The sequence below is a fragment of the Capsicum annuum genome, unplaced genomic scaffold (assembly GCF_002878395.1).
Source record: "Capsicum annuum cultivar UCD-10X-F1 unplaced genomic scaffold, UCD10Xv1.1 ctg81352, whole genome shotgun sequence".
Taxonomy (NCBI): domain Eukaryota; kingdom Viridiplantae; phylum Streptophyta; class Magnoliopsida; order Solanales; family Solanaceae; genus Capsicum; species Capsicum annuum.
Genome location: NW_025892066.1, coordinates 4,134 through 28,689, shown reverse-complemented (window position 1 = coordinate 28,689; position 24,556 = coordinate 4,134). Strand labels below are relative to the sequence as shown.

The 24,556-nt window shown below is 33.9% G+C and overlaps 1 protein-coding gene across 3 annotated transcripts; it reads left to right on the top strand.

Moving 5' to 3' along the window:
• The first annotated feature begins 10,225 nt into the window (after nt 1-10,225).
• Nucleotides 10,226-23,815, top strand: LOC107878071 (UDP-galactose/UDP-glucose transporter 5B-like). Of its 3 annotated transcripts, XM_047405770.1 has the most exons (8): nt 10,226-10,645; nt 13,615-13,728; nt 14,137-14,229; nt 14,425-14,490; nt 14,973-15,129; nt 16,865-17,002; nt 23,470-23,540; nt 23,668-23,815. In XM_047405770.1, exons 2-6 carry the CDS (start codon nt 13,624-13,626, stop codon nt 16,879-16,881), a joined length of 438 nt encoding a protein of 145 aa, XP_047261726.1. In that variant the 5' UTR covers nt 10,226-10,645; nt 13,615-13,623; the 3' UTR covers nt 16,882-17,002; nt 23,470-23,540; nt 23,668-23,815. The 3 variants fall into 3 exon arrangements, with proteins under 3 accessions (XP_047261726.1, XP_047261728.1, XP_047261727.1); XM_047405772.1 differs by lacking the exons at nt 23,470-23,540; nt 23,668-23,815 and adding an exon at nt 22,190-23,463 and having other exon boundaries at nt 10,226-12,762; nt 16,899-17,002; XM_047405771.1 differs by lacking the exon at nt 10,226-10,645 and having other exon boundaries at nt 12,769-13,728.
• The last annotated feature ends 741 nt before the right edge of the window (nt 23,816-24,556 follow it).

Here is a 24,556-nt window from a genome sequence, read left to right as displayed (position 1 = left end):
CAGTTTATACTCGTGCCTTAAGGAGTGTACATGCAGTTTATACTCGTGCCTTAAGGAGTGTCATCTTCCTTTAAGGATAATACTTCAAAAACTTGGCGTTGATGGGGCCAACCCTCACGTCATCGGCATCTATAAGTTTGTACGCACTGTTTGAATATGCCTCGAGTATGATATATGGTCCATCCCACTTTGGGATGAATTTGCCCCCAGACTTATGAGAAGTGATAATGGGCCTTCTTACTTCAAGAACTTGATCTCTAACTTGGAAGCACCTCAAGAGAATCCTTCTGTTGAAAGAACGAGACAACTGGCTTGATAACATTCAATATTTTGTTGAGCCTCCCGCCTCTTTTCATTAAGAGCTTCTAAATCTGCAAGATACAACTTAGCATTTTATTCATTGATGAGCCCTTCTTGAATAGCCAGTCTCAAATAAGGTATTTGACGCCCAAGTGGCAGGACTGCTTCAACTCCAAAAGTAAGTGAGTATGGGGTTGCTTGTCTCGACGAATGATAAATTGTCCTATACGCCTATAAAATTTCTTCCATTCACTCATGCCAGTCTCGTTTGGATTTGGAGACGACTCTCTTCAATAAGTTACATAAAGTCTTATTGAAGGCTTCAGCTAGACCGTTGGCGGCAGCATGGTACATAGAAAACTTGCGCTGCTTGAAGCCAAAGAGATCATAAATCTTATTCATCAGTTTGTTATCAAACAGCTTGCCATTTTCAATTATTATATATTGAGGGATTCCAAAGCAGTAGATGATATTCACTTGAATGAAGTTTGCAATATTTTCTTTCTTTACTTCCTTAAGAGCAACAGCTTCAGCCCACTTTGAGAAATAATCTGTCACGGCCAAGATGTATAAGTGTCCACCAGAAGATATTGGTAGTGGACCAACAACATCCATTCCCCAAGTATTGAATGACCAAGATGCTACAGTTGGGTGTAGTACTTCAGGAGGTTGATGAATGAAATTCGCATGGAATTGACAAGCTTTGCATCTTCTAGCATAGTCCAAGAAATCTTTCACCATCGTTGGCCAATAATATCCCATCCTTTTAATGTGAAAATAAAGCTTCGGTCCAGATTGATGCAATCCACACACTCTCGAGTATATTTCTTGTAAAGCTTGGATTGCTTCTTCCTCTCCCAGACAACATAAGAGTACTCCTTCAAATGATCTTCTGTACAGTGTGTCCTTATAGTAAAGAAAGTAAGGTGCACGACGACGAATGTCTATCCTTCTCCTTGGGTCCTTTGGAAGTATCCCAAAACGTAAGTAATCAATGATAAGTTGTCGCCAATTTTTCTTTTCAGCTTCAGATATAGCAACAAGGTATTCAACTTTATTTTTTCATCTTCAGTTGCTGGCGGTACTACCTATTCTTGGTGGATAGTGACTTGCGTATGATTTGGAAGATTCAAGGTTGAGGCCAAAGTAGTTAGGGCATCAGCTTGCTTATTTTCTCTCCTTGACACATGTTGGAGGGTTACTTCTCCAAGACACCCCATCCACATCAACTTCTATGCATAATCATGATATGGTCGTAGCTTAGGCTTTCTGACTTCATAGCTTCCCAAAAGCTGCTTAATCATCAATTGGGAGTCACCAAAGACTTGTAATTACAGTTGTTTTATGCCAACTGCCATCTCAAGTCCAAGTATTAAAGCTTGATATTTAACAACATTATTAGAGCAATGATTTATTAGGGTAAAAGAGTATAGGATCACCTCTTCTTATGAAGTGACGAACACCACACTGGTACCAGCTCCATCTCGGTGTGCGAAACCATTAAAGTACATCTTACATGGGGTCTTGCTTCAATTACCATTGCATCTTCATTAGGAAGTTCATCGTTCAGTTTCCAATCATCAGGTATAGGGTGGTCTGCCAAGAAGTCAGCCAATGCTTTTCCCCTTATAGCCTTTTGGGGAACGTACACAATCTCAAACTGCTGAAATTAAAGGTACCATCTTGCAAGTCTATCATTAAGGACTGGTTTTGACCTTACAAATTTGATGGGATTTGCCCTAGACACAAGACGAACAATATGAGCTTGAAAGTAGTATTTCATTTTTTGAATTGAGAAGGCCAATGCCAAACATAAATTTTCAATTGGACAATACTTTAGCTCATTCGGATTCATCATTCTGTTCAAATAATAAAGAGAGTTTTCTTTGCCTTCACTATTTTCATGAGCCAGTAAGGCTTCAACTGACCTTTCTTGTGCCGTGATGTAGAGTATCAATGGTTTCCCAGGTATGGGTGCCGCAAGAACTGGTGGCTTCATTAAGTATGATTTGATACTCTCAAAGGCATTACTACAAGCTTGGTCCCATGCAAAGGGATCATCCTTCTTCATGAGATGACTAAATCGTTGACATTTCTTGCCCAGGTTTGAGATGAACCTCCTTAAATATGCTACCCTTTCTTGAAGGCTTTTTAACTCATGAATATTTTGAGGCTCGGGCATCTTTAAAATTACATCGACCTTGGGTTAATCAGTTTTAACTCCTCGGTGTTGCACAATGAATCCAAGAAACTTTTTGAAAGTAACTCTAAAGGCACACTTCAATGGATTCATGCTAAGTTGATATCTTCGAAGTAACTCGAATACCATTCTTAGGTATTTTAAGTGGTCGTCTCTCTTTCTTGACTTCACCACTAGATCATCCACGTAGTATTCGATATTTTTATGGAGTAGGCCACCAAATATGTTCTTTATAGACCTTTGATAAGTGGCGCCAGCATTTTTCAAACCAAAAGGCATCACCTTGTAGCAATAAATACCTTTTGGCATATGGAATGCAGTGAGTTCTTCATTTTTTCTCGCCATAAGGATTTGATTGTAGCTGGATGAACTATCCATGAAGGACATTACCTTATAACCAGTGGTGGCATCACTCATCAACTCTGGTATGGGATTGGAAATTCATCCTTAGGGCAAACGTTATTGAGATCCCGAAGGTTGACACAAACTCGAATTTGGCCATTCTTCTTCCGTACTGGAACAATACTTGAAATCCATGTGGGATATTTGACTTCACGAATAAAGCCAGCTTCAATGAGTTTGTTAACTTTATTTTCAATCAAAGAAACCAACTCCGGCCTAAAGCGTCTCTGGGCTTGCTTAATAGGACGGGCACCATTCTTGACCGCCAACTGATAAACCGTTACTTTTGGATCTAAGCCAGGCATTTCCTTATAGCTCTATGCGAAGATATCCATATATTCCTTGAGTATGTCCATATAAGCGATTTCCTCTTCCACTTCTAGAAACGCACTCAGGTAAGTTTATCTTGGGTCTTCATCGGTTCCAAGATTAATTTCCTTCAAGGGATCTATTGTGGTCTTTATTCCTTCTTATAGTTACGATAGAGCATCTCGAGCATCTTCCTCCTCTTGAGGATCATCGTCGTTGACAGATATATGATAACACCAAAAGGCATCTTCTATCTCTTTATCAACCTTCATTTGAGATGAGATATCTTTCTCGTTATAGGTCGTAACATGATATGAGGAGCCAACACTCTCTCCATATTCTTTGTGTTGCTTGGTATAGACCACAGTATGCGCCTTTGATTTTAGTACCTCGTTGCATAAAACTATCAGTTTCATCTGTCGCTTCATTCTAGAAGGAATCAAACTTTGAAAATCTTTTTGTATTTTAAGTGAAGAGTGTATCATTGTGCTTTGATGAATTCTCTTACGCTTGTTGCTTTTCTTCTTATTTAGAGGTCCCGACCTTTCGAACATAAAATTTCTTTGCAGTTGATTCTCCAAGTCGGTCAAAGACAGAAGACCTTTTGTTAGATATAGTAGACTTTTCTTCTACAGTGATGTAGTTACTAACTGCCCTTCTTATGGAGATGCGAATTAGAGGTGGATACGTGTATCCTAGGACTTCACGTACCTACATGGTTGTAGCTTCTGATAAAAGTTTTCCCAACCTTGATGGCTCATTAGGATTGTATTCAGCCTTTACAAATAGCTTGTATGCATTTGGGTCGAAGCCTTCTTTTGTACGCTTCATAGGGAATGTCATATCTTATGGCGAATTTTAAGCCACAGACTCTTCAAGTAATCTTGAGGATGGATTTATTGCATCAATCTTCCTGATAGTTAAAATTAGCCCCTTCAACACATTATTTTGGGAATACGATGGGTGATCTTTCTCTTTCTTTACCTTCGGTACATAGCAAAGAACAAAAGTTGCCTTCTTTTTTGTAGGAGCAACACTTTCTTTATTTGAAGTGGAGAGAGGCTTCTTAGTGGTGAATTTTTTGATAGTCACAGCAGACTGCTTAGATGCAAGATCTTCACACTTGGTCTTGGTGACATCTTCAACCCTTTTCTCATTCACAATAAATTCTTTAAGTAGAATTTCGTATCAGCAAAATGTGACTCAACTTTAGTGAATGGCTTATCATCAGCTATTATCTTTCTTTCCACTCCACCTTTGAGGTACTTCAAGCATTGATAGTAGGAAGACGAGATAATTTTGTTCCTTTGTACCCAAGGCCTACCCAGCAATAAATTGTATGAAGTTTTGGCATCAATCATATACATCAATGCATTTGATTGAAAATCATCCATATGAATCCCCAACTTGATAGATCCCATGGCCCTCTGCCCCCCTTGGTTGAAGCCTTGGATCATTATACGACTCTTATCCAGTTCATTAGTAGTGATGCCAAGTTTATTCATTGAGCGGGTAGGTAGGATGTTAACTCCAGATCCCTCATCTATCAAGATTCTATTGATCTTCGTTCCTAGAATTTGACCCACCATGTATAAGGGACGGTTATGTAGGGCCTCACCAAGCAAAAGATCGTTATTTGTGAATGTGATTTTTGTATCTCATACATGTGCCTCTTCATCAAGAGTTTCAGCAAGCTTTTCGGAAGATGAAGGAACTTTCATGGGTAGATTCTCACCTTTTGCCCCCTCATTGGCAGTATTAAAACAAGACGCCTTAAGGTTGACTTGAGCAGTCTTCGCACGAAACCAACTTGGTAAGAATTCCTCCAACGTTACTGGATACCATGGTTTTTTAAGGTGAAGCTCTGTGACGGTCATCCTTTTTGGAAGTTCAACCAGTTTCTGTTTCCTTGGTTTCTTCACCATTCTCCTTCTGGTTGGCTGCTGGACCAACTTCTTTTGTAGACTTGTCCTTCTATGTCTACGCATGGTCACCAGAGTCTAACCTTCATCATTGCCTTCATCAACTGAAGACTTGTCAAGCTCTAATATTTTCTCATTATGCTCTTCGACACATATTTGTACTAGATCGAGTAAGCCAAATGTGATAGAGATTTGATGAGAACTGGCCATCTCATCGTCGAAGAAGATCTTTTTCTCCCTTGCTAGTTACATGACTTTATCTTTAAAGACAAAGAACTTTTCAGAGGGTGACTTATGAGCCTATGATATTTGCAATAATTAAGGTCATTGGTTCTTCCAACTTTATTGGGACGCTTCATCTCTGGGATTTCAATGAGCTTATGCTCAAGGAGTCATCGAAAATCTCAGCAACATCCGAATCAAAAAAGGGATATTCCTTTTCTTGCATCTCCTTTAAGTTTTCTGATTCAGATGTGCTCCGTAAGTTGTCTTCATACTTTGTTTCTTATTTACCTTTGTGGTGACCTTCACAGGAGACACATCAACATTCATGGACTCTTTGTTTTTATTTTTCGAGATAAACTTTCCCCATCTTTTGGGTTCCCGCTTATCTTTTCCCCTTCGAGGGTCATGAATAGGCGCTGCCCCTTTTCCAGCAGAAGATATGCTCAACTCCATATCGTGAGCACAGGTAGCTAGCTTTTCAAAGAATTTAAGCTTAATTCCTTGCAAGACGTAGAGAAGCTCCAAGTGCATTCCTTGGACGCATATCTCTGTTGCAGAAGTTTCGCTGAGCCTATCTTTGCAGTTTAGGCTAGCATTTCTCCATCGATTGATGAATTCAATGAATGGTTCATCCTTTCTTTGTCGAGTATTTATGAGCTCTACCATGCTCACTGTACGCCTTGTGCTATAAAAGAAATTTAGGAATTCATGTTCCAATTGCTCCCAGCTATCAATGGAATTAAACTCAAGGTCCGTATACTAATCAAACATATTTCCCTTTAGGGAACGAACAAATTGTTTGACAAAATAGTCACCGTAATTTCCAGCATTGTTACATGTCTCAATAAAGTGTGCGACATGCTGTTTTGGGTTCTCTTTGACCTCAAATTATTGAAATTTGGGGGTTGATAGCCGGCATGCATTTTGAGGCTATCTATCCTCACAGTGTAGGGCTTGGCATACACAAGAAAAGATTTGGTGACAACATCATACTTGCCTTTGAGGTCCCTTTAATGAATTTCCTCAATTGCCCAATCGGGATTATTCCCTCAGAAGAAACGTACACCTCTTTAATCGATGATGTTTATTTCACAGGATTTTCTATCTCATAAATATCTAGAGATTTTTCAGGTGCATGGCTAGACTCTCTGTCTATCAGACCTTCCACCCTATCCACTATCTGATCAATTTGAGCATTTTGATTCTGAACATATTTGGTCAGACCATCAATTGCCTTTGCCAAATTCGCAAGTTGCTCCTCCATAGACGATGCGTCAGTTACCATCGCTTCCATAATCACTGGAGATGTTGGAGAGTAGCACGAATTATCGTACAAGTTGATCTTTGAAGTGTTCAGCTTATGTGATGTAGTCGGAGATGACGCATTTGTTGAACAATCATCGCTCTTTATGCCAGAGTATTTGGAACCAGAATGTCAAGTAGAGCTAGAGTCTTCTTAAACGATTCCGCGACACTGCTTCCTCCTTTTGAAGCATTTGTATTGGACTTCGTTCCTTTTGGGGTTGAAGATCCAACAACTGGAGTTGTTACGGACGACACTGGATATTTTTGTTGTCCTAGCAAGCCTGCCTTGCTCCTTGTAATAGCTCCTAAGCTTCCGAAATTAACACCAAGGATACTTTCTACTTCAGCAGAGAACTTTGAGTCAGAAGCCTTGGAAGTAGTTGATTGAGAGCTGACCTTCTTGGAAGCCATTTCAGTGTTGTTGAGCTTTGCAGTTGGAAAAGTTGAGATGAGAGGTAGAGATTGTCCCACTGGGCGTGCCAGAATTTGTTGGACAATAAAATTCTCGAGACCGAAAATAATAATAATAATCGAGACAAGGAAATATTGTAACAATCAATTTATTGATTTCAATGTAAGTATTACAATCTCTATGAATCTTCTGATTCGCATTTTCAAAAGAACAAATTATTATTTTTGTTTATATGCAAATATTTAAAATTTCAAACTCATTTTTACATGTATGACTGAGGTGCAATCGTACATGAAAAAAATATTTTTAACAAAAAAAAATTCAAACATACATCATTGAAATTTTAACCAATTTCTTTATGCACCTCAGTTAAAAATGTTATACTTTTTAATTAGCAAGTCATACTAAACATCGCACAAAAACGTCTGATGTTAGTTCTTCACATGGATACACTTTCAGACACAAATGTCCGAAGTTGTCAAATTTCAATGCAATTATCTGAATTATTTTTCAAAACAGGTAAATTTGCAAAATAAAGTTATGAAATAAGTATTAATAATTAAATAGCGACTTTAAAAGTGGGTATTTGTACACGTTACCCGCCCTTTAGCTATGTACTTAGACATGGACTAATTAGCTTCTTACAAATATTCTTCCTTAACTAATTTAACCATACGCGTTTTGCAAGTGTAACGTTTGATTATTTAAAACTAAATAATTTATTTATTGTGGAGATTTTTAATAAAATATAAAAGTTTAAATCACTTTTCAAAAATCTTTTACATTTTAAACAAAAACATATATACATATATATTTTACCACCGGAAGTTCCAAGTGGTTGATGAATCATCACTTGCGTTTGCCATATAGTACCTCTTTCCCTAGTTTCTACAAAAGCTAAGAGAGATGCATCAATTTGCACCATATTTGTGTTACAATTATTTTTTTTATATTTAAAAATCTTTTTTTTTTTATTTTTAAAGTCAAATCTTTACAAAACCACTGATTTACGTACTTAAATTTTTTAAAAATCCGGTACTTCTTAAATTTTTGTTATTCTAACGGTTTTATATTTATTTTTAGATTTTTCAAATCTTCTTAAAATCAAATTTAATTGATTTAAAATTCTTAAACTAATGCAAAAAGTGTTAGTTGTCATTAATTTTGATGACTTCTAATAATGAAGGATTTTATTATAAATATATTTAATTAATTTTTAACTCTTAATTTAGGAAAAAATAGTGAAATTCTGATGACTTCTATTAAGAAAATTTTTACCATAAATATATTTAATTAATTTTCAACTCTTAATATATTAGGAAAAATAGCGAGAAAATGATTTTGTCTAAAGCAAAGACTTTTAATGAAGGGTAAAAAATTTAAACAATATTTCTAACGTTCTTCACACTTTTAATATACTAGTATAGTATACGTGCTTTGCACGTGTGCATCTCGACAATTAAGAAAATATATATACTAAAAGAAAAGATTGTTAAAACATAGTAGTCGGTGTAGGTTATATACGACATTTGTTTGAATGATAAAAATGAATAAATTAAGATTTTTAAGTATCAACCATATCTAATACACGTATAGAGTTTAAGAAAGAGATACACTTTCGATTTTTGATTACTTAATTCGACGACATCATTCTTATTTCGTTTAATTTTTAATCATAAATTTTCATCTGAAATAAGAACACAACAAACTATCAAAAGGAGAGAATTCGTTATAAATTATTGATTAATAATTCATACACAATCTTTAAAATATCAACTAAAATATATAAAGAATGACAACTTGAATTAAAATCAAAATAAAGAAAAAAGTAGTAGAAAAACATATTTTCTTGTAAATTTGATTCAATATATTGCTTAAGTTGAATTATAGAAATTCTTATTCTAATTGATCTATAGAAATTCTTATTCTAATTGATTTTGATCAAGTAACAAAAACTCAAGAAATTACAAATCAAATTAATTGTAAGGAAATTGTGTTCACTTAAAACTCTACTTTTCCTTGAGAAATTATTAAGTTACGCCCCAAATTTGAGGGAGAGTTAGAATAAGGTCATCCAATTTCTTTCCATGTTAGGCTTTGAAGTCCTTCTTAATTAAGAGTACACAATTCTTATTTTTCTTTCATATTATTTAGGTCCTTTTTTAATTATAAAAATAATTAATATAATTTGTGGAAAAGATGAAAAAACAATTATGTCGATTGCAGAATTTTTTAATGAAGGGTAAAAAGTTTAAATTACTTTTCTAACGGTCTTTACACTTTTAATATATTACTAGAATAAAATCACATGCGTTGCACGTGTATCAAATACTTTAAAAATAGACGCATATAAAACAATTTAATAGATATGCGTCAGTTATTTTATCAAGTATAAAAAAATTTTAAAAAATGTAAAATTTTCTTGTCTGTTTGTATTTTATTAAGTATAAAAAAACACAACGTCAAATTTCAAGATTAAAAAATACTCTTATAGTTGATTAAAGAGAAATTTAGTCATGCATATACTTGGTAAAAGTAAATTAAAAATTCTATATTACTTATAATGAGATGGTTGATAATAATAGAAAATATATCATTTAATTTAAAACTTTGTATTCCCTCCGTCCTATTTTACCCGTCCCAAATTGGGATGACACAACTATTAAGAAAATAATGATTGATAATGTAACTTTACCATTTTGTCACTCTTAATTGTGTCTTGTTGTTAGTTCCAATATTGATGGATGGTCAATACCAAAGCACCATTTAAATTTTTAATGATGTACTCTTAATGGTACTCCTCTTTGCAACATTTTTCAAGAATGTGAATAATAAGGAGTAAGCAATTATACACTAAGGGTATAATGGAAAAAAAATTGTCTTGTCTTGATAAGTAAAAAAGGACATGTAAAATGGGACGGAGGAAGTACATATTTAAAATGCTTTATATAAATTAATACTAAGTAGAGAATTTATAACAAAATAATTTTTGTTAACTTTTTCAATGTAATATCGATTCCCCTCATAATTAATGCTTCTTGATTACTACTAATTAGCATAAATTATTACTAACTTTTATTTTTAAACTAAAAAATTATCAGTTCATAATGAAAGGGGCAGGTCCAAAATGACCTGGCCCAAAGAAATAAACAAAATACAATCGGGCAACATTAGAAATGAAAAACCAATTTAGGAAACTGGAGAAGCCAAGAAGCTTCTTGACCAACAATTCCTCAGCTTCCAACCTTTTCAATCTTCAAGTTCTCGACTAAGCTGAACTTTGGTCTGTAAAATTATGTTGAATCAGTTGTCCACTACTGGAATCAACGTCACTTGATGAAGATCTCATTCATCCATCCTCAACACAAATCAGATAAGTGACCCTCCTTTAAATGTCATATAAACACTTTCATTTTCCTCTTTATCCTTCTCGATGGATTGAACCTCTAATGAGATAAATACCACCACCAGGTTCGAAGTTATAAAGAATATGAAATGCTTATAGAAATTCAATTGCTAGTTGCATGCTTGTCTTGACTTGATATCTATTGAACATCTGAAATCTCACAGGTGCAGATATTCAAATCATCTTGAATTCACTTCAGACATATGTAGCAATTTGATGCTTATATTCTTATCTATCCGAAACTGAAATCTGAAAGCATTTCATACATGTTGGATTTAGTATTTTCAATTTCTCAATGAATTGTGAGCTCTCTTTTCCCTCCACCTCAATTTGTTGCGATTAGGATAACAAATGTGTTGATTTTTTGTTACACCACACAGTGAAGAAATTTTTTTTTTTTTTAACAATGTTGTCCCTTATGCATGAAGTAAAGGGAAGACAAAAATATTAGTTTGTCGTTGTTCGGACACCATGGTTATCAATGAAGATAAGGTTTTTCAATTAGTTGATAAACATCCTTGTGGAATTAAGAATCTGTTGCATTGTTTGGGTTTTGCTTTGGCATTAGTAAAAGATGCATTTCATTGGATCTGTATCTCTGGAAACTATTTCGAGGATTCAAAAGCTTTCTCTTTGGTTTCATTTAGTATTTCAAAAGAAGTGTATGCAGACATACCATTGCCTAAGAAATTATTACGCTTGAAGGGCAACATCGGCATTGGCGTTTCTGAATTGGACGGAATGCTTTGTGCTCATTCTACTTGTAAACATTAGAGGAAGCGCACATTTAAGTTATGGGTATTGAAAAACTATGATGTCGGTGAATCTTGAATTGCATTATTTGTTATAGATGCTCCGGACATTTTGATTGTCGTACCAAAATATAGGTTTATGGATGGTGAAGTTCTATTCTCGTCTACCAATTTGCTGGGTAAACCAACACATTCATTTTGGACATCCAGAGGGTCATTTGGAATGTGTTATGCCATTCGAGGTGGATTTTCTTTTACAAAAAGAGGTTCATTTGGAAAGTGTTATGTCATTCGGGGTGGATGTGCTTTTACAAAAAGCTTGCTCTCTCCAAAATCACTTATTTAGTATTTGCTCATGCACTATCGAGGAAAGATTTTATTTTACTCTTATTAGTCTTATCTATGGCTCATCAGCATTTAAGTTTCAAAATTATTATGGAAACTGTCGGCTTAATTATTTCAGTTTCTCTAAGAATCAATCAGAGCGAGGGAGTAGTAACTAAGGAAACAGTGTAATGGGAATATGATATGACCATATCTCCTTTTACTCAAGGATAGAACGTGCGCCTAATCTCTCTTCTTAGATCGGTCTGGTACGATGGTTCCCCTTTCCAGTTAAAGCAATGTGTTTATTACAAGATTTTTGCTAGAAGTTTTAGCATAGAGAACTTGTTAAATTGAGTCATTTACCGGTGACATGAGTTTGTTGAGGTGCAGCTAGGGGACTTTTTCAGTGAATATCTCAAGAATTCTCTTCTTCCTGTTAGAGTACTTTGGAAGAGTCGAGGATTGCACAAGCTTGCGCAAATACCACCATCATAAAAGAACACCCCCTCCTTGTTTTGATAACAGTGCCATCTCGCAATTTTTGTTGCTTCTCCATTAACTAGATTTGAAAGAATATACTGATACTTGATTTAATTACTCAATTGTTTCATATATATTTCATTTGCCCATACAATGTTTTGGAAGTATGGATATCATATAGCCAACTTATTTGGGATTGAGGCTTAGAAGTGTTGTTATAGTTTATAAGATGTAATTGAGTAGGCAGATAAAATGTTGCACATCTGACATGCTCCTTTTGTGAGATTACTAAAAATAAAGCTATTGAAGTTACTGTCCCTACATCTGTGAAGTGTCAAGAAGAACTCAAAAAGGGAGAATTTTTCTCTCTTCAAACCAATCCATATATGATGAGGATGGGACTGTTTCAGCGGGCTAACTGGGCTCCAAGCTCTTCGAAATTTCTCTTACAAGAATAGGGTTGGACATAACATGAATGGGAAGTGGTTATGATATCTATGTTGTATAGAGTCAATTTTTTAATGGTGTAATGACTTTTTAAAGCATAGAAAGCAACTACAATTATGTGATTCCAGAGTAAAACGTCATATGGAGTTAATGACTTTGAAGGCGATTATTGAGTCAAGAAACTAACTTATCCACTTATATTATACCAAGCAAGACCCATTTGCAGTTTGCTCGCTAGTGTATCACTCACTGGATGATCCATTCGTTTTATACCAGTTGAGTATATCTGTCAAAGATCCAGAAAAAAAAAACATTGTACCATACCATGGAAACTTTGCATTCAATTTTAGTATTATTTGTTCATTAATAAATATCTAAATTCACTTGTGCTCTATAGCAATTGTCATTCCTGCAAAAATTTTTCATGCTCATTTGCTAAGTTTTAATGGTTTAGGCTAATCAAATCTTGATATGTGCCCTAACTGACAATCATCCTGAGTGTGTGTAATTTAGACATAAACTTGAGTTTTTTAGCGAGAGCCACATCGTACAATATAGCCATCTAGATTCAAATTGCAGCTTTCCAGTATTACACATAAAACGACTCTTTTCTCTATGATTATATGTTTCTTTTCTGTTTTTAATTAATTCTCATGCAAAATATGCTACATTTTTTTCCTTTTACTTTCGGAGTTTACACGTTAATTAGATTCATAGTAACTGTTAAATAGATTCATGGTAACTTACAGCCCTATCCATGCACCCCCACGCACCAAAAATAAAGGACTGATGTGATCATTTAGTAAGAAACTATTGAAAATGATCTTTGAATCATCCAATTCCTTGATCTGTATCCTCTTCCCCAGTTTCTTAAATTAAAGATGTAATTATTTGTACAAAGAGATCTTCTCCATTTAACATAAGTAATTTTGAGGTTTCTTTTGCACTTTCTTTTTTCGTTAGCTGTATATTTCTGAGAAATGGCAAATATAAGTATAGCAGCATCTACACGCCGTTCAACAGGTCACTTTGATCTCATGATTAATAAAGAAACACCTTTTTGCGTTTAACTTGGATATTGTGTACCTTTTATTTCCTTCACATCATGATGAAATTTGGTCTTGCAGGAAAAGATCATGAGAGTTCCTTATGGGGCAAACAAAGAATATTTTATATACTCATTATTTATTGTCTTCTGCAATCGGATTACCACATTTGCGGTCTCTGCTGGAGTTTTACTGGTAAAGAAAAATTCTAGGCTATAAGCACAGACGACTTATTCATCTACTGCCGCAAGTGTACCCTTACATCATTCAAATCTATTTTGAGAGCCTCTTGGTGAGGCAGAGAGTGAAATCTGTAGTGTTTGCATTATTTCTTGTTTTCTTGTGTACTTTGCACTGTTCCCTTGTTAGTTGCTATATTTTCTGCACTATTTCCTTCTTCTATGTACTTGGATTTGCTGCACTTGAGCCGAGGGGTCTTTCGAAAACAACCACTCTACCTACACGAGGTAGTGGTAAGGTCTGCGTATATTCTACCCTTCCCAAACCTCACTTGTGGGATTTTACTGAGTAAGTTGTTGTTGTTTTCTTGGGAATTTGTCACACACTACACTAAGTATTTACCTCCAATTGTCTGATTTGCAGGCAAGTAAGAAGGCATTGGATCCAGTAGCTCTACTCCATAAGTATTGTATAGTTTCAGTGTCTAACATCCTTACAACAACTTATCAGTACGAGGTAAGTTTTATCTTCCTTATGATTTCATGAAAATAAAGTAAAGAACAAAGGAGAACAGAGATAGTAAGCCTTAAATAAAAAAGATTGTGAAATACGAAAAACGAACGCATAAGATTTAGACAAATATGATGTAAAGAACTTTGACAGTTGTGAAGTAATAATTGACAAGTACTGATAATTTTGATTCTTTCTCAGGTTCTCAAATATATCAGCTTTCCTGTTCAAACCCTGGCAAAATATGCCAAAATGATACATGCAATGGTAAGTGAACTTGCCATTTAGATTGTTGTAATTGCTGGAAAATGAAGTTCATATAGTGCCTCTTGGTGAGACTGGTCTAGAATTTATGTAGTCAGCTTCTATAATATAGTAATTTGTTTGAGCTTTGGCATTGCTGTTTCAAGGCATCTAGCTATGACTTCTGGTCCGTGATACCATATCCATCTACTTTGAAATGTGAATTTGTCCTTTTGTATGAAAAAATTAACTGGTGAAGCACTAAATTTAATATTTATAAGGTGTTTTCTAGGTACTTTTTTCGGTTATCTTAGCACCTATAATTTCAATACAGAACCACCTCTTTTACTGAAGTTAAAAGTAACCTTTTTTTATTTTAAATTCTGACTCTTTGCATCTCTTAGTTTTACATTATCTCACCTACAATATTTTGTTTAAATAAGTAACACTATTGAGTATGCTTCCCAGTTGATACCCATCTTACAGCTCTTTTTGTCTTCATGCAGATCTGGGGCACTATCATGATGCAAAATAAGTACAAAGGAGGAGAAATTGACTTTCAAAGTGATCCATGGCCATCCATATTAAATAGTGCCAAGGACCTTATTCGAAAAATGCTAACACAAGAGCCAAAGAAGAGGATTACTTCAACGGAAGTTCTTGGTATTTCTCCTATTTTCCTTTGTAATCAAAAGTTATAGTAGCGTGTCATGTCTTCTCATTCTTCATATACATACTTGGTTATATGTTATTAGTTGTATTCATGTTTATCTTTTGTATGTACTTAGCATAACTTCCAAGTATACGCTACGTGCTCTTCCAAGGTAGGAAACTACCAAGATGAGGTGTGATGTGATACCTATGCAAGCGTGTCACTTATTGTTGGGAAAATCATAGAAATATGGTAGGGCTACCGTGCATGATGAAAGAACCAATAGGTACACATTTATCTAAACAGACCTTAATGAAACCACTGGCATAATTACAGCAGATCCAAATACGTGATCTTTTTCCATAATGTATAGCTTATATCTCGGTGTTGGGTTGGATAGATTATGGATCCTTACTTCACTAACATACAATGTGTTTTGGTGATGGCAATTGTCCAGGAGAATGACCTGATTAATGAATGTCTCACATTGAATTAGGAAGATCGATGAGTAAAATGGATGAGAGTTTTGGACTTGGAAGATTCTTACCAAAGTGAAAGACAAGTTTTATAGAATAATGGTGTGACCAGTCATGTTATATGAGAGTGAATGTTACACCTCTAATATTTAATGTGTCCACAACACGAGTGTTACAGAAATGTGGATGTTAAAATAGATATGCGGTCATACAATTCTGGACATAAAATAAACTTACCTTGGGTTTAGTGGTTTATAGGAGCTGTTCTAGTCTAGTTAGAGATTTGTATGCCAATGTAAAGATAAATTGTTTTTGGAGAATGTCTAGTTGCAGAGAGTTCCTAATTTGCCTTTAAAGAAAATTATTTATTAAGAAAAGTAGAATTGTAATGAATTGAGACCAAATATAGTGGAATGATCATAGATGATTCATATAGCCAACCCAATTCTGTTTTTGATTTGATATTATATCAACACAATAGGTATGCCTACCAAACCCAATAGTATCAAAGATTAAATGTCAATTTGCTACTTTCTACATATCTCAGTAGTTTGAGACATAGAACTTAGATAGTTACACAAAAATTATCCATCATTACTTTGTCATAATAACTCAATCTAATATAATTGTGCATCTCTTGAACCTGCGAATATGAATATTTGAGGTGAGTCGGTAATAATATATTAGGAGGTGTAAAAACTATTTTGTATCAGGTAATTTGATGTGTTGTATCTTACCTAATATCTATTTGTATACGATATTTTTGGTGTATGTTCCCTTTTATCTTTTTGGCTGCTCTGTCATGACCAAAACCTTTGTTGTTGACATAGATATTCCTTTTGAGAGTGTAACATATAGCTGTCCATGTGAAAAATATGTTGTGGCAAGTACAATCCAACAGTTGGTATTGTTTGTCCCTGTACTTTGTTAATCGTCATTGAAAAGCATAATCGCACTGGAAATTATTTTCTGATGAACTTGAATGGGTAACCTTCAATTTCGGGAGGCGATAGCTGAATTCGTCGGATAAACACATGCTTGAAAGCATTTTGCCCAATCATTATTTCTGCATGTATGATATTTTTATCAAAACCTCTACATATCATTCTTGTGCCATTACATAAGCCATTGGAAGCATCCAAATTTCTTAATAACATGATAGGCACATTTTTTTTTCAAAATCAATCTGCAAATCAATAAAATATTATAAGAATGATAATGTGGAGAATTATTTTTAACAATAATTTTCAACCAAATATTGCAAAATAAGGTGTAGGCAGACTCTAGCTCATATTCAATATCAGGTTCATGCTAGAAGAATCAGGTTATCAGAGGAGAGGAGAATCAAATGCTCCAGAGGCAACTCCAATAAAAGCATGTGTTCACTTTCTTGTACACACAACTAAAGGTTAGCATTATATATAATCAGTTTATTTAGTTGTTGTTCCACTCTTTTACCTTCTTAAAATTCGGATTCCTAGATCTGTTCTGCACATAAATTGTATGTGTTTGATCTGGTACTTTGCAATTTCATGAATATTTAGATTGTGCACTTTAGGAAGTCATACGTGGTATTTGGTTATCACTTTGATGTAAAATGTTTCATGTGTTACATAATTAATATTTCTGTGTTTTTTTTCTATATATGAGGAAGAAAGCAGCTGAGTATGAGTAGATATGTAAACAAAGAGCAATGTAATAATAATTGGGGAAGGACACATGCCCATATACTTAAGGGAGGATGGAGATAAAAGTGAACATATTTTCACATTTTGTCCGAATGCCTAAATTTGTGTTGTTGCCTGGAATGCTACGGAATTATCCAAAATAGGTAATATGATTCTAGTAAGAGATGTTTTTTAGTTGGAAAGTAAATTTTGACTTTCTTAATGAAATTTATGTATCTTTAGGCATTATACTTCCACGTTTGATATAAGTTTCTATGATATATGTAAGAACATATCTGTGTGGAGGGAGACCGTTTGGTGTGAGAGTATTTAAGTAATCTTCCTGATAATGATGGTTAGTATCATCTTCTGCAGAGTCAAAATTCAAAAACGCTCTACTTTCGCTTGGAAATCTAAAAATTAACATTTTATTCAGTTGATCAATGTATTCATTTCTGCTTGCTAGAATAGCCCGTTCTGTCATGTATTTTGCACAACTTGCATTTTTATCCATAGATGGAAATATATGTTATACTAATGTATCTTCACCGGTACTACTGCTCATATTTTGAATAACTATTTCTTTTGGAAGAAGTACCAAATTATCTCTTATTGTAGGCTCCTCTCTATTACCTATACGCAGTAAGAATTCACTGAAAGATGGATCTGCTCTTGCTCTCATATTTCTTGTTAACTTAATCCTTTTAATATGATGCCACAAGTATGATTTTACCAAACTTGCATTTACCGTTTCAGCTCTTGTAGATTTTGGAATTACTGAAAGTACTTGATGAAAATCTCCCTCGAAACCATTACTTTTCCACCAAATGGTTCATTAATGTCCAGTATATCTCTGAAGCTCCTATCAACTGTTTCAATTGTCCTACGGCTGGCCATAGGAGCTTCGTCCCAAATAATTAGCTTAGCTTTACGAATCAATTTAGCTCCACCGCTTTGTTTTGACATACGTGTGACAGTCATATTAGTTGTCTGAAGCGGTATCTCAAATCTAGGATGAGCTGTACGACCTCCTGATAAAAAAGCTGCTGCTATACCACTTGTTGTTGTTGCTAATGCTATCATGCCTTTTGATCTAAAATTTGCAAGTAATGCACTATATAAGAAAGTTTTTTCGGTCCCTCCAGGTCCATCGACAAAGAATAATCCTGATTGTCCAGACTCAATCCTTTCCGATATGATCCTGAATGCTTGTTCTTGTTCAGGAATTAGCTTTGTTTGTGTATCCAAGTCTTCTGGAGACACTATTATAGATTTTTCTTCACGTATTTCTCTGTATTCCGATATAATTCCATCATCCAAGATCTGCTCAAGTTTAGGAATGTCATAGTTTTCAATTCTCTTACCCATGCTCTCTAAGAAATGATTTATGCTTTTCAATATGCATTGAAGTTGAGCAGTAGGAGAATTTTCATGTATTCTCTTAAAATCTTCCGACATATCATCATAATATGTATCCCAGAGCATTTTAACATCCGCCGGATTACAATGAACTAAAATTATTGCAAATAAATTTCTCAAAGTCGATGGCATTTTGAAGACTTTGGCCTCACGTAAGCAGAGGCGGAGCCAGGATTTCAACGAAGGGGATTCTATATTCAAAGGAAAATTAGTCGAAGGGGGTTCAACACCTACTATAACCACATAAAAATTAATTTTAATCATGTATAAATAGTATATTTTTTCGTCGAAGGGGATTTGGCTGAACTCCCGAACAGAAGGCTGGCTCCGCCCCTGCACGTAAGCATTCAAAAATACTGTTATCTGATTCCGGTAAACCTCTTTCTTTTGCAGCTTCCTTGAACATTTCGCACCTCCTTCCATTAACAGATAGCAAGTTTTCAAATGATGTCGGTCCTGGTACATGATTCAATAACAATCTCAAATAGTATCTTTCGCCTTCTGCTGGGTTAGCTGTGACATTAAAATAAAAAGACTAAGTAAATTGAATTTAAACATAAAAAATATTAAAAGTGAGTCTATTGGATGCCTTACCAATAGCAATTCGACCAATAACAAATCTTGATTTTCTTGGTGTCCATATCTTACCCTGAGGGTTCTAAACACAGTACTCTGAAAATTCCCAGTATAGATATTTTCGTGCTTCGCTATCCGCCGAACATCTTCAAAAATATTCTCTGAGCATGGTTTGCGAGGCGTATTCCCATACAACAACATTTTTCAAATTTTGATTACTCCAATAACACACTACAATGTGAAAAATTATATTGGGAATAATAATAACTGATAAACAAATATATGTAAATAAAGATATACTTAATGATTATTTTTGCATGTAGAGAATTATTTTAAATGAGTTATACTTACAATCTGACAACTATTTATTCATTGTTTTTCTCAACGTTTAAATTTTTTATTATATATATATCACATAAAATATTTAATTTTATGAGAAATTATGAATTTACGTGAATTTTTTTTCCACATTTTCTAATTTACCCTTTTTATTGTTGTTTTCCTTTTTGAATGGGTTATAGGTTATCAAATGAGAAGCTTGAGATAGATTTATTAGTAAAAAATGAATGGTCGATAATTTTGTTGCAGCTTGCCTATAAAATAACATGTCAATTTCAAAAAAATTGGTAAAGAGAATATTAGGTAAAATTCATACTAACTTAACTATCATTTTTTTTTTCAATCACAAAAATCACTTTACTAATTTTTCTTATACAAAAATAAAAGAACTTTGATTAAACTAACACAAAATTTACATTGTCAAAATATAGTAGTTATGAACCAATTCTTTTTTCTTTTTCCTTTTTTATTTTTAAATTTAATAAATAAAGTTTAAAAAATATCATCCAATCAAACCTAGCTAGATCAGAAACCCACTTGAAATGTCAATTAAATAATTTACATTTCAAACAATAACAATTCTCAATCTAAATTAATATATTCATCATAAGTTAAATTAGTATAATTGCTGGATATATATAGCTTACCTGTTTGTTTATTTGGGAGATGAAGTTGAAGATTAATGATGGGAGGCTGCATTTCACTGAGATTGAATTCATAAATTTTTCGTAGTGCTTTTAGTGCAGTCACCCACCGTGCATCTTGAAAGCTTCTAATTTCATCGATCAAGACTCTACGTTGATGTGACAATTATATCTAGTAAGAAAATAAGGATTATATGGAACGACCCCCTGATTGTTTATTGTCATGCCTCAGACCTTTTCCCCTTTTCCATCATTTCGCCTCTTATAAATAGGATATCCATCCTTTCCTTGGAGTGATTTATTACTAAATGACCAAGGATAGTGATTCTTGCATTGTCCATCTTTCATACATGAATTTGCTGGACGATTCTTTCCACAAGGACCATGCATCATATGCTTGACAACCAAATCATGCAAGATTAGAAATTCTTCTTTATCAGGGAGTTCAGCGGTAATAAACTTGTCATAATCGTCTGCCGATGTTATCTTGTATCCTTGTTCAAATATCAATAAAAGGTGTATGTATGGTAGTCCTCTTTTTTAAAATTCAACCATAAAAACATGTGCTGCAATAGGACCAAATATATTTTCATTGAATATCTGATCTTTTAAATCTTGTAGCTTTTCTCTAAAGACTCTAGTCACCAAGTCAGGTCTGTCTTGAGGAAGTTGTCCTTCTAACAAATTTTCTTTTATCTCCACCCAATCGAGATTACATTGTCCTATCATTGTGATAAATAGATATGACTTTTCAAAATGTTGAACCAAAGATATTGCATCCATATATCTATGACGCATGTCCCTAGGACCTTCGACAAATGATGCTAGAAGTATTACTCTCTGGCCTACTTTAGCTCCTCTAATTTCTCCCGCCAGAATACTGTCAAATATACCCTGCAAAATTTTCCTTCTAAGATTTGATGCTTTAGTCTAAAATATTCAAGTCGTGTTGTTTCCATCTTGATGTACATTTCAACAATAAATTATTGAACAGTCGTCCGCAAATAACATTATCGTGTCTTCTCCATGACGTATTTACAGCTTATAGCAGTAATACTCTCTGCACCTCCTCGTCGTACACCTAGAAAAAAATTTAAAAACATTGATATTAAAATTTTAATTACCAAAATATAAGATTTGGTGTAAATTTATTTTAGAACTATACCTTGTTCATTGTCAAATACCTCATTAGCGGATGCAAATATAGAAATATTTTGATTGAGGCTTGCAACTTTGGTCTCATGTGAACCTTTTTTTATTTTATGTTATTTTTGTATTCCTTGGTGCCAACCTGATTCACCATTTGGAAAAAGTAAAGGATACTGGAGTGGGTCATAACAACCATAATAATGTTTAACTTTATGTATATTGCCTGAGTGTTCATGAACAATAATCTCTCTATCAAATGGTACATTGGGGTTGTTGTCATCTATCCAAATAGCAGCAACTTGATCTACTGATGGTTCGTTGTAGACACGTTGATCTAGTTTAGCATTTGAAGCAATTCGAATTTCTAAATTCTGAAAGCTTGAATGATCCTTTAGCTAGCGAAAAAATTGTGCATAAGGATTAACATCCATTATCTGTCTTATTATTGCCACAACTTCTTCAGATAAATTGGCTTCTTTGAGTTTTGAAATCCTATTGCATACCTCATTTTCTATGTTAAAAAAGTACAACTGAAAATAGCGTGAAGTATCATTATGTGGAATTAAAGAGGGTAGATCATGATATATTTGACCCTATGCTCTAAAGGTATAAACTCCTTGTCTTGAAGATGCTAGATCATTATCGAGTTGAACACCAAAAGATGTAAATAAAAATATGTTGTTATATCCTCTAATATGTTTGCGAAATTCTTGTGCTACTTTCGATCATGAGAAAAATAAGTCATAAAGTTGAGCTGGAACTACAACATTTGCAAGCTTGATTGATCCACTGTCACAACAGAAATTTGATGTTTCATCTTCAAACCTCATAGCCCGACAATGTGTACATGGAGGAACATTTTTCAACTTGTGAACAGACGAAATTGATGGTATGTAGTCAATTTCACCTAAATTTATAGAGACATTTCAAAAAAATTAATTAATAATAAATGTAGCACAAATCAAATGGATATATTTGTAATTAATAAATTATTATTGTATTATCTTCAATATCATATCGTTTGAAAAGAGCTTTCAAGAACCAATTTATTCTGCATTTTTTATAGGTCTTTGTTCTTCAATATCAAGATCTTTTGTGGATTGAACCCTTTTGTTGGTTGCAAAGAGAAACAAATATTACATGTGTTAATGCTACACTTAAAAGTGTGGGAAAAGTCGAAGATACACTTAAGAGATCAACAATTTCACAAAACTTTTGCAGACTTATCGATAATTCCCGAGAAAAATATTGGGCTCACAGTTATATATTTTGGTCTAACAATTGAGTAGCATGGGATAGAAATTGAAATGTCGCAATATTTCTTCAATTTGAAAAATATAGGTGGAAAAACAGACCCTAACTTCGATACACATTGTTTCAACAGCATGCGACACTAAGTAGCTTTACCACAAGTTTTATATATTATATATATATATAACTAAACACTTGTTTTACATTTGTTCTAATAAGTTTTGCACTTCAGTACGCTTATGTATTAATTCTGTGGGAGTTCCGTTTTAGCCAGTTTTCGATGTTGATCTAGCTTTTCTGATTTACTTTGTAGTCTCTTTGGAGTAGCTAGTTAGTGCAACTTACTGTGATGGAAATGGCACCTCTGCAGCATCTGCTAACATAGCATCGTTATATGTATATTCTGGTAATAAAAATTCTAATGTCATTGCAAATGATGGTGTAGAGGGATATACTGGGTCAATGATTATGAGGCCTGCATTTTAGAACTCATCCTTAAATGGTTATGGTTATTATGGACTGGATACCTTGGCTGGAGGAGGTGCTTCAAGTTAGCAGGACCCTAGACTTGGTTTTGATGGTTTGTGAACGTTTCCTCACTCCATGGATTCCTGGAATGGTTATTTGAGATGTGGTAGACTTAATCTTTAGTTTGTCTTCTATTCTAATGCTTTTCTCATGCTTTGCTGTATGGACATTCCATCTTTTTCTTTGCAAGATCAAAAATATTTATAGAGTTCTGATATTATGCAGGGTCTATATGACAACAAATAGTAGAGATCTTGATATCCATTGTATTTTCTAAGTTGGATAAATAAATTTTGTAACAGGATTATGAACTCCTTCGGTCCTAATGTTGTATTCTACACAACTTGATGGTTCTACTTATCACTGTCATGAGGTAAATGGTGTTTTCATTTAATGGATAGTTTCTTAATGTTTTTGTTTTGCTATCTGTGAGTTGTGCCTCAGTTTATTTTTATCTTTTTGGCAAAGCCTCAACTAACTTATTTTCTGCAAATTATTAGGGTTCAAAGCTTGCCATGACAATATTTTACAAGCACGATTGATTGATAAGTTACATTCTCTTTTACTGATTGCACATTCTGGCTTGTAAAACATCACTGTTTAATGTAGACAATTATGTGAGTTTTATGAATGTGCAGTTTCTTGTGGTGTCCTTTATGAATATAAGAAAAGAAAACTAATTGAAATTAAACAAATCAATTATTGTAAGGAAACAATGTGACCATTGTATTTGTTGTTTGAGAGGAAAAAGTAAATATAAATTGCGAGCTAGTTAGTACCTGAATTTATTAGTTCACTTTCTTGTTCATGAGCATTGTTGATTCTATCAGTTAAATTTATTGTATTTGCAGCAATATATTTGTTATACCGTCGAATGGCTCGGGAAATTTTGTGTTGATCTATATTGAAAAAATAACAAAATTTTTTATCATAGTTGTATACAATAGGCTAAAATATAATAAGTTAATTAATTAATTTTATATCTACCTTGTGCCATGTATGTAATAAATAATGTCCTGCAACATACAATAAGTGATTAATAACATATATTGTAATTAAATAAAAACAGATATTGTATAATTAGATCAAATTAGAAGCACATATTTAGCAAATGTTAATAACAAATATTAGTTGATATGCCAGCAGAAGTTGCTTATATTATTTAAAATATCAAAAATCTGAATAAGCAATAACTATCTAGAACCTAAAACTATTTGAGCTTAACCTAAAAAGAAAGTAGGTAGATCTAGAATGAAAAAAAAGGTGGTCTTTTTTCATAGAGAATAAAGCATCACAAATCCTTTTCAAGTTTGACCTTTTTAGAAGCTATTGGGTCTTGAGTAGCATCCTCATAGACCCTATCTTTTTGGGTCTTCTTGATTGTATTTT